The sequence below is a fragment of the Pteronotus mesoamericanus genome, unplaced genomic scaffold (assembly GCF_021234165.1).
Source record: "Pteronotus mesoamericanus isolate MK-2021 breed Mesoamerican mustached bat unplaced genomic scaffold, CSHL_Meso_final contig_182, whole genome shotgun sequence".
NCBI lineage: Eukaryota > Metazoa > Chordata > Mammalia > Chiroptera > Mormoopidae > Pteronotus > Pteronotus mesoamericanus.
Window position 1 is genome coordinate 32,257,762 of NW_026555078.1, and position 17,651 is coordinate 32,275,412.

The 17,651-nt window shown below is 42.4% G+C and overlaps 1 protein-coding gene and 2 pseudogenes across 1 annotated transcript in view; 1 reads left to right on the forward strand and 2 right to left on the reverse strand.

The window, feature by feature from the left end:
- Positions 1-1,873: 1,873 nt before the first annotated feature.
- On the reverse strand, positions 1,874-2,585 carry LOC129065778 (high mobility group protein B1-like; annotated as a pseudogene).
- A 2,740-nt stretch (positions 2,586-5,325) lies between these two features.
- LOC129065683 (39S ribosomal protein L19, mitochondrial-like) lies at positions 5,326-10,634 on the reverse strand (annotated as a pseudogene).
- An 82-nt stretch (positions 10,635-10,716) lies between these two features.
- The window catches only part of GCH1 (GTP cyclohydrolase 1), a 40,553-nt gene continuing 33,618 nt past the window's right edge, over positions 10,717-17,651 (forward strand). The window contains exon 1 of the mRNA XM_054567541.1: positions 10,717-11,182. Coding sequence (XP_054423516.1) covers positions 10,843-11,182 — 340 coding nt within the window. The 5' untranslated portion in view covers positions 10,717-10,842. The remainder of the gene's footprint in view (positions 11,183-17,651) is intronic.

The following is a 17,651-nucleotide window of genomic DNA, read 5'->3' on the forward strand; positions in this document are numbered from 1 at the left end:
GGTTAATACTGTTCATGATCTGTTCTATGACAATGATTCTTAAAGTTATTTAGTATTAGCATTATACTTAGTGTTTTTTTCCCTAATCCTCACCTGAGGATATCTTTTCATTGATTTGAGAGAGAGAAAGAGACAGAGAGAGAGAGAGAGAGAAATACTGACGCGCATTGATATGAGAGAGAAACATTGATCAGTTGCCTCCCATACGAGCCCTGACCAGGAACCGAACCTGCAACCTTTGTTGTACAGGATGCCACTCCAACCAATTGAGCCATCTGGCCAGGGCTATACTTGGCATTTTTACATTAAATATTTGAAACTGGTTTTATATTTATTTATTTATTTTTTATTTTACTTTTTTTAAAACCTCTGCAATTATTAGTTTATTAGTATCATCCAGGACTCAGATGCTCAGTATTCTTCCTGAAATTACATAAACAAATGCAAATGAAAGGTCCAAGTAAAATTATATAACAAAACAGCACTCCATCACAAAAGTGTGTAAAATTACAAGAACGTTATTTTAAAACACTGGCACTGTAAGAGAATGATGTCAAAAACCACAAAAATCGCCAAATTGTTTCCTAAACGGCTAAGTGGATAAACATATGACCCTAATGAGTTTTGAGTTTATATTATAAAGAAAAACCAAGTTCAAATAGGTTGGACAATTCATACTGTGATACGAAGTTTAAGTGTCCTCTTCCCTCTTATCTGTTTGACTTACAAAGGGGCAAAGTACAATTTGGGAAATATACCTGATTTTAAACGTGGCATACAATTTAAAGTTGGCCCAATTAATTAAAAATACCTTTAATGGAGTCTCATTTCCTAAGTGATCCATATTTAAATAGAAGACATTTAGCGCCAGCATTTTTTTTTTTTTCCAGAGGCTTTGCCAGGACTAATGTCAACAAGAAAACTTCACATGGCAGTCTTGTATTTTAAGCTCACGCTTTTGGGGATACATTCTCAGGTCTTCTTTAATGTGGGAACTGCAAATATAACTGCCATTACATGGTAATGGGAGTTAAAAAAAATGTAGAGCCCTCATGTAAAGATTAGGACATACTTTTCTATAAGTCCTTCAAGGACAGACTTTCAAAATGTTTGATTCTAATCCCATGCTGTGAGTAGAGTGGTTACTTTTAACTTTGTAAATGTAACTGGGCTATGGGAAATTTGATACCAACTGATCACAATTTTAGAGTTTCAGTTGTGGATGAAAACTGTCTCAGTTCAACTATTACCCTCATCACAAGTATGCAGGGTGTGCAGACAAAAGCTTTTTATCAGCTAACTATATGAAAAGATAAACACTGTAATAAACCATGATCCAAAATGGGCAAAAGCAAGATTAGCCTCCTCTCAAGAAGAAAAATTTCAGACCTATGAAAAGGACAACAATACTAATTTAAAAAATTGTATTTACTTAGAAGCATTCAGAATGTCAACAAAACAGCTGCAACTTTTTTTTTTTTTTTTATGCAATTACAGAGTGGTATTCAGTTAACAGGACAACAATTATTTTGTATAAGCTGCATCAGAGACAACTGAAGATGAAAAAACTCCCATCCCCATATATAACTAATTTGTGCTGTGCACCAACAAGAACCTGCTTTAAACTTCCATGCCAATTTACAACTCCCCTACTGTACCAGGCGAGGTTAGTGGCTATTGAAAATACCACCAGGGCAGGGCTATCTAAAGACACATTCGGTAGTGTGTTAACTATACAAAAAAAGACACTGTACAGCTTAAAAACAAATCTTACACAGCCTTACATTTCAATTTTTTTCTTTAAAAGGAGTGAGTTGTGTACAGGGGGGTTAAATGCTTTATAGACAAGAAAAAAAACTGCGCTAGAACCAACTTATTCATCATCATCATCTTCATCTTCCTCCTCTTCCTCATCCTCATCTTCTTCATCTTCCTCCTCCTCCTTCTTTTTCTTGCTTTTTTCAGCCTTGGACTCCCTTTTTCGCAGCATCAGGCTTTCCTTTAGCTCGGTATGCAGCAATATCCTTTTCATATTTCTCCTTCAGCGTAGCAGCCTTCTTTTCATAAGGCTGCTTGTCATCTGCAGCAGTGTTATTCCACATCTCTCCCAGCCTCTTTGCAATACTACCAAGGGATAGGCCGGGATGCTCTCCTTTGATTTTTGGGCGATACTCAGAACAAAACAAGAAAAATGCCGAAGGAGGCCTCTTGGGTGCATTGGGATCCTTGAACTTCTTTTTTGTTTCCCCTTTAGGAGGAATACAAGTTTTCATTTCTCTTTCATAACGAGCCTTATCCGCCTTTGCCATGTCTTCAAATTTTCCTTTCTCTTTGGCAGACATGGTCTTCCACCTCTCTGAGCACTTCTTAGAAAACTCTGAGAAGTTGACTGAAGCATCTGGGTGCTTCTTCTTGTGCTCCTCCCGGCAAGTTTGCACAAAGAAAGCATATGATGACATTTTGCCTCTCGGCTTCTTAGGATCTCCTTTGCTCATGTTTAATTACTTTTCCTCAGTGAGCACAGAGTCGCCCAGTGCCCGTCCGGCTCGCACTTGCCCCGGCGCTGTCTCTATGGAGCTCAATGTACTGCCTGGTTTTATATTTAAATGTTTACCATAACTTCTTCATTCTTAAGTTCTCTATTTTGATTATCTCTTAATTAACAGGCTTTCATGTCAAGTGGTTTTTTTCAATAAGGACTTAGAGGAGTTGTGTTTTCTAAGTTCACACATGTTTGAGATGGTGTATCCTTATACTTGAATGCTTTCTTGAGTGGGTGTAACTTACTTTCCTTAAAGCTATAAAGTTGTCTCTCCATACCCCAACCTTTTGGCAATGAATGTTACTCTGGAAAAATTGAAGGCTGCGCCCTTACTCCCAATCCCATTTAAGCAATTTGTTGTTTTGTTTCTTGTCTGGATGCTTGAAGAACTCTATCCTTGAAGCTGTCTTTACCCTTGGAGTTTATCCAGCTTGCTGTTAAGCATTCTGTCTCAAATTTTTCTACAATGTATTGTTCTAGAAAACTATATGTATTTTTTTGCAAACTTTATTTTTACCTTTTAAGAGAAACATACTATTTTATTGATATATAATTCATACACCACAAAATTCTTTTAAATTGTGTAGTTCAGTGGTTTTTTTTTCCTTTTTTAACTAAATTTATTGGGGTGACATTGATTAAAGTGGATTTTAGAATATTCACAAAGCTGTTCAACTATCACCATTATCTAACCCCAGATATTTTCATCACACTGAAAAGAAGTCTATACCATTAGTGGCCACTCCCTATTACCCATTCTCCCCAGGCCTGGCAACCCCCCAATCTACTTTCTGTCTCTATGCATTTGCTTCTGGCATTTCATATAAAGAATCATGCAATATATGGACTTTTACATTTGGCCTTTCTCACTTTAGTGTGATGTTTTCAAGGTTTATCCATGTTATAGAATATATTAATACTTCATTTTTATAGCTGAATAATATCCCAGTATATGTATGTCTCATACCTTTTTGTATCCTTTCATCAGTTAGGTAGTTTCTACTTTTTGGCTGTTATGAATAATGGTTCTATGAACATTTATGTATAAGTTTTTGTGTGGACACATGTTTTCATTACTCTTGGGTTTATAGCTGCTTTGGAGACTCTATATTTAACATTTTAAGGAACTGTCAGACTGTTTTCTAAAGCAGGTGCACTCTTATACTCCTACCAGTGTGTCAGTATTCCAATTTCTTTACATCCACAGAAACACTTTTTTGTTGGAAACTGTCTTGCCTGGTTTCAGGGACTGTAGCCTTGCTGGCAGACAAGAGGGCCCCAAGGCTGGAGCTAAGCAAGGAGGCCTTGGGAAAATAGGTCACTGTGGAGACAGAACCTGTCCCCCTGGCAGGGGCGCAGCCCCTGCCTCCCTCACATCACTCTGCTTGGCCCCAGAGGATGGCTGGTTAGTCAATGACGGGTGAGACCACTTGATGGGAGGGGCAACATAAGACAGGCACAGTCGCATCAGGGCCATCAGGGAAGGACTTGGGGGACATGGAGAAGGGGCAAAAGACCCTCACCTCTCAGCTTTGTCACGGCTGGAGTCCTCATTCTATCTGAAAGAAGTCTCCTTATCTCTTGGCTGCTCTGCTCCACCCACCTGGCTCAGGTTTGAAACAATAAAAAAGGCAGGTACAGTCCTAACCTGGATCAGGCAGTTCCTAGGGGAAATTAGGCCTGGAAAAGGAATGCATTAAATCCTATGAAACTTACTTTGCTAAGAATGCCCTTGAGTACTGATGTTTGGGGTTGAAGATGGAATGAGATCAGTTTCCCAGGTTTCAGGGCTGAATGGGTGCCACCCAGTCTACCAGACCTTTAACTGAGGCAAGTCTCTGTGCTCCTTCAATTGTTATCTATGATCTCTATTTGTTTTCTGTAAACATAGCCTTTTGACATTGATTGATAAGCTTTGCATCTATGCTGTATATCCCTGTGCATATGGTTCTCAATAAAAGCCACTTCAAGAGAAGGGCTGGGGCGTTCTTCACTAGAGGAAATCTCCACCCCCCTTTCCTGGCAGACCAAGAGTGTCTGGAACAACCTATTTTATTTTCCTCCATCTTTGATGACCCAGGGGGACTCTGCACGGAACAAGGTACCCCCATCATTTGGTGCCTAAACAGGAACCCCTATCATCTGGCGCCCAGTGTAGAGCCTCCCTCACTTTTTATTGTCTTTTTTAAAAATTTTATTTATTTTATTTTTAGAGAGAGGGAAAAGGAAAGAGAAAGAGAGAGAGGGAAACATCAATGTGTTGTTGCCTCTTGTGTGCCTGCCACTGGGGACTTGGCCTGCAACCCAGGCATGTGCGCTGACTGGGAATCGAACCAACAACCCTTTGGTTTGCAGGCTGGCACTCAATCTATTGAGCCACACCAGCCAGGGCTATTATCTATCTTTTTAAATATAGTCATCCTAGTGGGTATGAGGTACAACAGTATTCATTCACGCCCTGATGTATATTTCCCTGATGACTAATGATGTTGAGTATCTTTTCATGTGCTTATTGGCCATGTGTATATTTCTTTGGAGAAATGTCTGTTCAAATCCTTTGCTCATTTTTAAATTAGGCTACTGGCCTATTTATTATTTATTTATTTTAAATATATTATCTTTGTAAAGTTAATAAACTGACATGCTCATTTTATTTTTTTAAATAGTACTAATAAAATAATGAATGTTTAGCTGATTTAATGACTATGTCTTTGTGTACAAAATTAAATTGATCTCTTAAAAAAATCCTCTGAGAGTCAGTTTATCCTCTGCTCATTTTCAGATCAGTCCCTTTTTAATGCTTCAATTTCATCCCCTATTTCAGCCTCAATTTTTCAAGTATCATATTCCCTCATCATATCAAACTCAAGCCACTGCTGACTCCACTTCTGAGTTTCTCTCATTTGCTCTTTAGTTAAAAAGATCAAATCTGATTCCTTCAATATTAAACTTTGGGTGCTCCCAGCATTTGAACCAGGGCTTAGACTTCATTTTTACTTTCAGCTGTTTCACAGGAACTTCTTGGCTAGAATCTTTTACTATTGGCTTCCCATTAGTAACAAAAGTGCAGAATTCAGAAAGGGCATCTCGTAAGTATAGCGAGCTGTCATCCAGCCATTCCTCTAATTTGACCACTTGGATCTCCTAGATTCTAGAATTCTAGAGTAAAAAAGCAAATCTCACCCTCTTGTCCTTTAATAGTATTCCTAAGGATAGAAGTAACTCCAAGTCCTGCTCCTGTCCTCTGGATGCAAATCCCCCCAAACTGGCAGGTTTTTCCACTGACATATGGGTCGGCCATAGTAACATGAAGCATGCTTCCAACATAGAACTCTGGAATATGAGGTGCTTTTCTCCTTTCTTAACATATCTTTTCTTTCTATTTGAAATTTCAGAGGATTTGTTCCTCCTCTTGGAGGAATAAATTCAGGACTCAAGAACCTGGTTTCCTGGTGCAGGGGGAAAAGCCTGTCCACAATGACTGGTTTGGGAGGTGGCTGGAACACAGGGAGGGTCCAGTGCTCTGCTTCCAGCCTGGCCTGCGTGCTCCCCCGCCCCCGAGCCTGGCCCTGAGCTCCTTCTGCACCCTGACTCCCAAGCTTTGCTCCCCTTGTGGCTGTGCTCTTTATTATTTAGTTGTAAGAGTTCTTTACATATTCTAGATACTAATCCATATCAGATATATCTTCTCCCATTCTGTAGTTTGTCTTTTCCCTTTTTTGATAGTATCCTTTGAAGCACAGAAGTTTTTAATTTTGATAAAGTCTATCTTGTTTTCATTTTGTTGCTTCCATTTTTGGTGTTATTCTTAGAACTCTAATTGCCTAATCCAAGGTCATGAAGATTTATGCCTATATTTTCTTATGAAGTTTATAGTTTTGCTCTTACATTTAGGTCTTTAATCTATTTAATTTTTGTATGCGGTATGAGATAGAGACCCAACTTCTTTCTTTTGCATGTAGGTATCCAGTTGTCCTAGTCCCATTTGTTGAAAAGAGTTTTCTTTATCCCGTTGAATTGTCTTGGCACCCTTGATGTAAATCAACTGACCATAAATATAAAGGCTTATTTCTGGTAGAGAAATATGCTTATATTTTATCTTGACTATGTCCTCTTCTTTGTTGAGTGCTCTACCTCAGCCTAATTATTCTTACGCTAGGTCATTTTTTTCCTTCTCTAATAGATTTCATCTTCCTCCTACTGTACATTCATTCTTCATATCAACATCATATCATTCTTATGTCTAACATCATATCAGCAACTGAATTTTCAAGTGTCTATTTTGTACATGCTTCTCATTAATTCCATAATAATAAGGATCCTCAATTTGTTTCCTTGTATCTGCAACTCATTTTGCAATTCTATTATTTTATTATTTTGGTTTTTGTCTTATTGAATCCATGTTTTTATAAGTGGCTCTGTAGCAGAAAACATGTGTGAGGAATGTTCTTTGGTTCCATGAGCTTTGTTTTCTTCTGGGTTGCATTCTTTGTCTTTATATCATTTACATGCAGTATCATTTCCCCCTTCGTTTACTTTTGGATGTTTGGCTGTTGTGAGTTTGCACAGTTACCAGGCCGTTTCTCTGCCTTCTGTCCACGCCTGATGTTATTGAGGGTGACTTCTCCATGTTTCCCATTATAGCGACTCCCTTTTGTTTTCCCGACTCTGCTACAGTTTGCAGCTTGCGGAGCATGTGTTATGTGTTTTTTTCTGCGGGAAATTGTGAAGGTTAGGACAACGTTCAGTGGTCAAAGTGTGTATTCTTCATTAGCACCTGTCTTATTAGTGTCTTCCCCTTCTTCTGAGATGCTATTAAACATCATCTACCAGTGACACACAACTGTTTGGGACATGTCTACTTTCCCCTTGTGGGATAGTTTCTTCAGCTCCATGTGGAGCCCTTTAGTCTTCCCTTTTACCTCAAAAAGTAAGCTCAGTGTGCATATTCTTCCATTTTCTCTCTAGAAGTTCTTCTATTCCTCCTCAGTCAGAAGAGAGGAAAGGTAAGGGCTTCCATTCAGTTTTCTGCATTTGAGGTTTTAGTGAGACATCTAAAAATTCCATTGACTTCACAGTCCTGCTTCTAGAAGTTAGGAGTGGGATAAGGATACTTTTCTTGTGTACCTTTCCACCTTGATCCAGAATCTCCTCCAAAGTTTGAATTTCAAATATAGAACCTTGATCAGGTGCATTTGAAGAAATTTGCTTTTTTTCAATTACCACTGCCAAACACCTAATGTTAGTTTACCTGTTACCTTGACAAGTGACTATGTCTTGTCATCTTGCAGTATTCAATCTTTGAAGCTGTGCATCTCATTCACCTGCTTCTCTGTTACAACACTAGAAATGGAAGAATTAAAAAAAAAACCCTTGGCTTTTTGGTGGAGAGCAAAACTCCCAGGTTAGATTCAAGGTGAAAATGGATCACATACTGGGTTAGAATAATAAGTGCTGTCACAATTCCTGGCTCTGAATGCCCATATCTTGACTGTTGAACCATTTTACAATAATAAATTCTGTGGAACATATCCCTGTTCTTTTAGTTTATTCCTCCTTTTTCTCGTTTCTACTTAAAACTACCAAACTACCTACATTTCATTGTCAAACTGTTTAAATAATGTCAATTTTAAAGCTTCCTTTTATTGTCTTTGGGCATTTAGCTAGAAGGCATTGCCTTTATTTTACAAGTAAATATATTTTAGAACAAATCTAGCAACTTTGTATTGACAATTGGCAACAAACACTCTGATGATTCAGTGGCAGTGTTTACAAAAAAATGCTAATTTCTGGAGTAAAAGTTCCATTAGAAATTGTCTTTGGGAAATATGGCATTAGTTAATGTTTACAAATGTTTTTAAAAGAAGGCAAAAGATTGCCACACACACAAAAAATAAACCCTTACTGAAAGTTTCTCCATTAAATCCTTCCATTTTTAAAGTACCTCACCTGGTAACTTTGTTCTCATTTCTTAAAAATAAGGCCATCCTTTAATGTTGTCTCCAAAAATGCTTGAAACAGTGGACAGTGGGGAGTGCAGTTAAAGGGGAAATGTTGGAAAACATCTTGCCTGGTTCAGGGACTGTAGCCTCGCCGACAGGCGAGAGGGACCAAGGCTGGAAATAATCAAGGAGGCCTTGGGAAAACAGGCCACTAAGGAGACGAAACCTGTCCCCCTGGCAGGGGCGCAGCCCCTGCATCCCTCACATCACGCTGCTTGGCCCTGTGATGGTCAGTTGTTGATGACGGGTAAATTCTCTCGTGCGGACTGACGACCTATGATAGACATCAGCCGGTTTGGGCAGCGGGGCAAGGACTTGGGGGACACGGAGAAAGGGCAAAAAGGCCCTCATCCCTCAGCTTGGCTTGGAAATGGCCGGAGTCCTCATTCTATCTGAAAGAAGTCTCCTTATCTCTTGGCGGTTCTGCCCCACCCACGTGGCTCAAGCTTGAAACAATACTAAAGGTAGGTACGGCCCTAAACAGGACCAGGCGGTTCCCGGGGACAGTCAGGCCAGAAGTTCCTTTAAGCATGCTTTATTCTTTCCTCACAAATGATGATAACCAGCTCATATTGGGAAGGAGATTTACATTATTCATAGACCCTGACCTGAGGCAGGTCTCTTGTGTTCCTTCAATTGTTATCCATGATCTCTGTGTGTTTTCTGTAAACATAGCCTTTTGACATTGATTGATGAGCTTTGAGGGAAGCTTAAGAGGGAAGAGCCATCATGTCCCCTCTCCTGGCAAAGAGTGAAGTGTTTGCTGTGACTTGTGTTTATTCCTCCCATCCATGACAACCTCCGGATGGGCTCTGCGGGACTCAGAGCCCCGCTCACTCCTTAGCTCCAGACAGTAACCTTCAGATCCAGAAGCGCCCACACTCTGCGCTCCCCGCTACGCGTTGCCACCGGCCGCCGCCGCCCCCGCCCTCTGCAACAGGGAAAAAATGTTAATGGGGAAAAAACTTAAAATAAGTATTAGGAGAGTGACAAAGAGACTTTCCAAAGCATGTTCATATTTCATGACTTATGTAACTTGGTATTTAATGTATATAGAAATTCAATAACTATCTTTTGAAAATCCATTTACATGATTATTTCTTGTATTTCAGATCAAAGATGCCTACGAGGCCAATTTCCATATTTCTGTTCTTAATGTTTAGAACACAGCTATGCCTGGAGCAGACGTTCAATGAATACTAATTATAATGACAGAGCTATTTTATTAGTATAGAATAATTCCAGGGGTGTCCCTCCTGATTTGTCTGATCATAAGCCTTTTAATACTTGTTTATATGACAGAAAACCAGCATTAGAAACTCTCTGGAGCAAATCATAAGATAATTTGATACATGGTTTAAAACTTACCTTTGGCCCTGTTGGGATAGCTCAGTTGGTTAGAGGAACGCCCTTTTAGCCAAGGTTTAATCCAGGCCAGGGCACATACAAGAATCAATCAATGAATGCATAAATAAATGGAACAACAAATCCATGTTTCCTTCTCTAAAAAAAAAAAAAATTAAAAAAATTAAAACTAAAACTCACCATTGCCATTATGAAATAATCCCTCAAGTGAGCAGAAAAGTCAATTTTTAAATCTTAAAACAGTCAAAGCAGATGTCACTGGTTAAGAGTCCAGTTGATCAGTGACATTTCACAATATTTATTAACATCAGGGGGAAGAAGCTAAGTTTCCCTTGCAAATTGATTTCCCCAGGGTCAAAGCTCTGGTCACCATCTTCCGAGGTACAGGGACTCACATAGAACCACTTGGTGTAACACTCCCTCTGAAACCGGCCAGAGGGTGCGCTGCCCACACTTTAACAAAAGCAAGAGTTTCAAGTCATACTATTTTCCGTGCCTCTCCCCCGCCAGCTTCCAGCTCCCCACATTTGGCTCCTTTCAGATTTCGTTTGACCCGCGACAACTCAAGGAGACCGATCCCACCCGTCTCCACTGGTGCGGAGACAGCTCCCGCAGGGGTCGCCGCACCGCCCCAGAGGCGCGGCCTTGCGGGAGCGCGCCCCACCGGGCTCCGGGGCGTACCGGGCGCGGGGCCGGGGCGGGACGAGGCCCGTGACGCGCGGCATCACCCACCAATGGGAACGCCCCGCGGCGCCGGCGGAGCCGCTAGCCCATAAAAAAGAGCTCCTCGGTGTCCCTGTCGCACTGTCACCCACCGGTCGCCTACCATCCTCCGGTTTCTCCGACCACAGCCCGTTGCCCGCGGCCTCCGGCGAAGTTTAGTCGCAGCCCCGGAAGCGTGCCAAAGTCCCCTCGAGTGGCAGCGGCGAGTCCATGGAGAAGGGCCCGGTGCGAGCGCCGGCGCAGCCGCGGGACGCCAGGTACAGCAATGGGTGCCTGGAGGGGGAGCCGCCACGGCCCGGGCCGAGCCGACCCGCCGAGAAGTCGCCGCGGCCGGAGACCAAGAGAGCCCAGCTGGCGGACGTCTGGAAGGGCCAGCGGCCCCGCAGCGAGGAGGACAACGAGCTGAATCTCCCCAACCTGGCAGCCGCCTACTCGTCTATCCTGCACTCGCTGGGCGAAGACCCCCAGCGGCAGGGGCTGCTCAAGACGCCCTGGAGGGCGGCCACGGCCATGCAGTTCTTCACCAAGGGCTACCAGGAGACCATCTCAGGTCGGTGAGCCCGCCGGGCGCGTGGGCGCGGGCTGCTCGGACCTGCGGCGAGCCGGGGAGGTGGTTGAAGGAAGCGCGCGCGGGCTCCGGGAAGTTTGGAGTTGACTCACTCTTGGCAGAGGGAGCCGAGTGCTGTCACCTTCCGAACCCCACCCTCGGCCCTGGCCCTGGCCCTGCTGCCAGACAAGGCGAGGGCCCGCGTGGGACGATTTTCAGGAGCTCTGGGCGGGAGCGGCCTCTCCATCTGGGTACCCGCTGCAGCCACCCTCGAGGGGCCCCTGCTGCTCGCAGCGCGCAACCCTCGGGCTGGCGAGACTGCGGTCCCTGAGTTGCCCAGGGCAGGATGCTTGAGGCACCTGCCGAACCCATGGTGAGGATCATCTGGGCGCTTGTGGAAGTGACTGCTTCCTGGGCCGTTCCTTCTGTTGAGATCTCATCTTTGGCTTCTGGCGTCTGGAGTGCCCGAGAGGGTCCTCCTCCGCGAACTCAGGGGACCTGCACTCTCACTGACTTGGCAGGCTCCTGGGTCTTCGGGAAGCTGTAATCCTCTTTGCTCCATATCGAGTTCACTCTAGCTCAAGACTCTTCCAGAATTTGGTACAGTTCTGGGTACAGGCTTCTCGGAGTTGGAGGTGTGAGGTTTCTGGGACTAATTTCTTGCTTCAAGCCCTGACCAGGTAGCTCAGTTGCTTAGAGCAACGTCCTGATAGCCAAGGTTCAATCCAGGCCAATAAAGCAACAAAGTAGGAGTCAGGGATGTTTGCTGAATTCTGGGACACGGAGTCAAGTCCCTCTGTCACTTGCTCTCCAATCCGCCCTTTTCACATACACTGCAAATAAGCCTGGTGTGCCCAGTGCTGTCACTCGGGCAGGCTTTCTCCCAGGACAAGAGAGAGCAGGGGGATGTGAGTGGAGAGAAAGTGGGCAATGACTGAGGACTTTGCTGCTTATTGAGAGGTGTTGGTCTGAGAGAAAGAGGGAGGGAGGGAGGAGGGGAGGGAGGGAGAGAGAGAATATGAATATGAATATGAAAAGCTTTTGACTTATACAGCTGGGACCAAAGGATATTCTGTAGTTCACATCTTTGGTGCCTGATGGTCACATTTATTTCTTTGGCCTAAGAAGCCTTCTGTTATTTCTCAAAGAATAACAGTGCTGCTTTGAAAGGTAACCTCCCTGCCACTGTTATTTTCCTGATGGAGTATCTGGCAACCTCTTGAATAGGTCTTGAGAAGAACAAAGTTATTTTTGCCCAGTTTTCCACACCCCAAAGGAAGGGTGGTAAAGCAGGGTGTGAGAGGGGCGGGGTCCAAAAAGGAAATTATATTACACCCAGAGCCAAGAATGTGTCCAAGGTTACTTTTTTAATCTGTTGATGGTAAAAGTTTTGAGCTTTGAAAGCAGAATTTCAAAATGCAAAGACTGAAGAATAAATGTTCTTTATTTGATGAATATGCTACTTTTTCGTACTATTCCACGACCAATGAAGAAACATCTTCATAGATGAAGCTTGGGCATTCTGCCTCTTGTGGACAGTGAAAGCTACCGCCTCACTGTACCGGTCATGCCTTGGGAACCTTGCCCTAACAGGTTTCACAGGAGAGAGGGATTTCTGACACCCAGATAGGTCCCAGAATTTACCTAAAGTGGCTCACGAGGTTTTCCTAAGAAATGGTTAGCAGAAGTTTGTCTCCTGAGCCATAGGACTAATGATTCCAAAGAACACTTCATTCTACCTCCAAAAACTGCTTTAGTCAAGGGTTAACTTTATTCTTTAAAAAGTCTATGGGCTTCCCTGGCTGGGTGGCTCAGTTGATTGGAGTATCGTCCTGTGCACCAAAAGGTTGTGGGTTCCATCTGGGTCAGGGCACATTACCTAGGCTGTGGGTTTTGTGGGAGTTGGGGTGTGTATGGGAGGCAACCAAAGGATGTTTCTCTTTCACATCTCTCTCTCTTCTTCTCCCTCTGTTCCTCTCCCTCTAAAATCAATAAATATATCCTTAGGTGAGGATTGAAAAAAAAAAAGTCTGTGGACCTAGAGACAGAAAGCAGATTAGGGGTTGCCAGGGCCTTGGGAAGAGGGTGGAATGGGTATAACTTTCTTTCGGGATGTTCAGCATCCTGGGACTAGAGGGTGGTGAGGGCTGCAGTACCGCTGACTTGTACACTTTAAATGGTTAAAATGATGAATTGTGTGTACATTTTACCACAATGAAAAAGTCCACAGACCATTTAAGAATTATTTATAGCCACTAACTGAATACTTTCTGTGCTCTAAGTGCTTCCTGTGAATAGTCTTGGTTAATTCTCAGTTTTAAGGTAACACTCTTTTATACTCATGACAAGGGAACTGAGGCAGAGAGGTTGGCAGGTTCATGGTAGGGCTGGTGATTGAATCCAGGCAGCCCAAAGGCAGAACTCTTAGCCACGTCCTTCTGTTGCTACTTGGAGAGATGTATCACTGTATCTTATCTTTTCAAACTGTCAGTTGTGACCTAATAGTTGGATCATCAGCACCAAAAACAAACAAATTAATAGCAAACAAACAAAAAAGTGGATTAGAATGGAGAAGATCCATCACAAGTAGTAACAGTAGATGTTTTGAGGAATTTCTGTGTAAGTTTTATAGGTATAACTTTTTCTGGTGTGTACTGACCCCAGATGTAAAATGTATGTCTTACCATGGGTTGTGATCAAAAGTTTGAAAGCCTCTACATAGAGGATTACACTTAGGATTTAATATCAATTTCTTAGAGATACATAGTTAAAGAGAAGACAGAGAGGATGAAGATGTTGAACTTAAAGGAATAAACCTGAAATGGTGGTGGTCGAAGACTTGCACCAACTTGGGTAGGAGAGGGAAGGAAGGATACTTTAAATCTGTAGAAAACATGGAAGAGAGTAACAGGGAAAACAATCCTGCACAATCACTAATTTTTACTTCTTTAGAAGAGAGCATATGCCAATGATGCATAGATTGTTTTGCATAGAAACAAATTTCTTTGAAACTAACACATTTCTGTGATTGTAAACAACATACTTTATACCTTTTTATATTAATTCTCAGTTAATAGTGTTGACTGAGTGTTGTAAAATATAAAATAACTTGGTATTCTGCATTCCCCAAATTATTATTATTATTTTTTCAGTTCCTCCTGAGTGGACTGATAGTAACTTCTGCTCTTCTGGGGAATGTGTCAATTCTCCCTGTACTGCAGCTTTTCTTCAAAGGCGCCTGGTACACCTTTCCCTCCCTTCCTGCAGTGAACCTCATCATGATGTATCCAACGCTCCTTGTTACTGTGCACCGCTGGGCAGTAGCACGTACACTGGGCAGGAGGGGCTAGAACAGACATTGTCACCTTTCCCGGAAACTAGCTATCCTTTGAATCTAGCATCACAGGGTGATCCTTGGGTCCGCTCATTTTTATTTTTTAAAGAATTTTTATGAGTTTATTTGAGCACAAATGACAACAAATTGATGACAACTGCTGGGAAGCAAAATCTCCACAAATTGAGAAAATGCTCCAGAGAATGGCAGTTTTGAAGCTTATTTTATACATTAAAATCAAAGGACGAGATATAAAGAGGGTCATGTGAAATCCATTGGTAGATTAAGGGATAGGACAAAGCAAAGTAAGGAAATCTCTGGGATTGGATAAAAAGTAAACTGGAGAAACATACAGGGGGAGACCCCCAAACCCCCTGGGACTTATTTATAAAAGGTTGCGTATTTATTTATTCTTACATGTTTAAACTTCAGTCACCTTTAAAGTAGTCTTCATTTGATGCAATATACCTATCAAGACACTTTATACAACTCAAAACAGTTTTTGAACTTGTCAATTTCAGTGCCTTTTAGTGCTTTTGCCATTTTTTGTTTCATCTCTTCCACATAGGCAAAGTGTTTCCCTTTGAGGATTTTTTCATCCAGGGAAACAAAAAAAAGTCACTCAGGGGGCAAGATCAGGTGAATGGGGAGGGGAGGGTATGGGGGTCATGCTATTTTTGGCCAAAAGCTGCTGAAAACTCAGCAGGGTGTGGGCAGGTGTGCTCCTAAATCACCAGTTCAAACGTGTTGAAAGAGTCTTCAAAAAGAATTCGCTGAAGCTGAACGCAGTCTCTCACAACACTGCCCGCTGGTACACTGATACGGATGGGCTCGTGGAACACTTACATAGGGGAGGGAGCCCGTACTACAAGGGGCCTGCCCACCAGAAGATAATTCCGGGATTTTTTGGGTCCCCCCTTGTACTTTTATACTGGTGGGTACAGGATAGTTCATAATTAATATTTACAGTACACAGAGATGGTATGTGGGGAACAAGGTAAGAAAGAGGGAGTCTGTGGTCTTGTGCTCTGGTGCAGTGGGTGTGCCCTGACAGGTCTGGGAAAATTACTCTGATATTTCAGAAGTATGTTATCTTAGGTGTAAACAAGCAATAGACAGGCTCGCTTTAGGTAAATATTCATATTGGCCTTTGTCAAGGAAGCAACAGGCCTAGGATGTGACTACCCATCTTGACCTGCTTTTAATTAGGAATATGTATGTTCAGACCATCCCGAGTGGTTGTTTTCAGTGTCTGAGTTTATAAGGCCCACCATGCTGGCCTCCCCTGAGTTTGTCAGGTTTAGTATGTGGCCCTCTTTTCATCCACACTTCCCCTTGTGGTCATAAATCAGTCTGAAGGATGCAGTAATGACCAACCTCTTGGTTGAATAATATCCCGTGGTACTAGGAAGGCTCATTCCTAGGGAATCTTACTGTCATCATTTGCCTTGCTGAAGTGGTGGACCACTGGGGACGCGCGGCCTGTCTGTAACCTTGAATGGAAGTCAAGGCTGAATTTTTCTCAAAAGGCAAAGGCAGGTAAAATGGGAGGCAGCTATGGACCATCTCATCTTACTCTATTGCCATTCCATTGCAGTTTAGCCGTTCACCTACTGGCTTTAGTAGCCATTGGTGATTGCCTAGATCCAGTACTTATTAGAAGGTGCAAAATAATGACTTTTGGTTCTTTAATTCTTTCTGAATTTATTAACTGGAGTTCTATAAAGAAGGTATACAGGAACTCTGTAGACTTGTTTTTCAAGTATTAGGTAAGTTTAAAAGTATTTAAAGTGAAGGTTAAAATATAGGTTTTAAATTTCTTTAATATTAATTCTGCAGTGAAGCCCTACCTAATTTTGACCCAACCTAGAACCATAAAATAAATGTAACTTTCACTATATAAAAACTGAGAATTTTCACAGGCCAAAAACCAACACAAATGAAATCAAGTGGCAGCGTGGGAAGAAATATTTCCAGTCATATCGTAGAGAACAGGACTATAAAAAGATGCTGGAAATTAATGTGAGAGAAAGGCCAAAAACACCACTGAAACATTGGTAAGACAGGTAAACACTTCATAGGAAAAGAAATACAAATGACTCTGAAACACATGGAAAGATGCTTGACCTCACCCTCAATAAGAAATGCACACAGCCCTGGCTGGTGTGGCTCAGTGGGGATTGAGCCTGGCCTGTGAACGAAAAGCTTGATGGTTCGATTCCCACTCAGGGCCCATGCCTGGGTTGTGGACCAAGTCCCCAGTTGGGGGAGCTCGGAGGCGACCACACATTGATGTTTTCCTCTCTTTCTCCCTCCCTTCCCCTCTTTCTAAAAATAAATAAATAAAACCTTAAAAAAAGAGCGAGAAGTGCACACAGACCACCCTAAGCTACATTGTTTTCCTTTTTTAGATTGGCAAAAGCCCAGAAATTTGATACTGCATTAAGTTATTGGAGTTAGAGAGCAACAAATATTTCTGCTGAGAGTGTAACTATCTTTATGAAGGTTTATTTGGCAACGTCTATCTAATAAAATGGATATTTCCTACTTGAAAATCCTGTCTCTGGGAATTTATCTTATATAGACACTTGCACACATGAAATGATGTATGCTCGAGGTTAGTTACTGTGGCCATACATGGAAGCAACCTAAATCTGTGAAAAATACCTGATGCTTAATGTATTCCTTCCTCTAGAGAGAAAGAACTGTGGGATTGGATTAATTGGAGAGTGTTTTAAGATTGTGGGGAACTTTGGAGCCTGAGCCACTGTGTAAAAAGTCCAGTTACTCTGAGGGCGCCATGCTGTGAGGAAGCTCTACCACGTGGAGAGGCCACACGTGGGCGTTCTGGTTGATTGCCGTAGCTGAGGTTCCACCCAACAGGTAGCATCAAGCACTTGAACCTGTGAGTAAAGACTCCTCCAGGTGATTCCAGTCCACAGCTGACCAATTGTCCCCACTGAGGCCCCAGCCACTGGGGAATAGAGGCCAGGCAGATCCTCTGTGCCCTGTCTGAATTCCTGACCAACAGAATCCAAGCACATAATAAAACAGTTTACACCACTAGATTCTGGAGTGTTCTGTTATGCACTGAAAGCAACTAGACAGATTTTCAAATATGGATGGTTGGAATTTGCA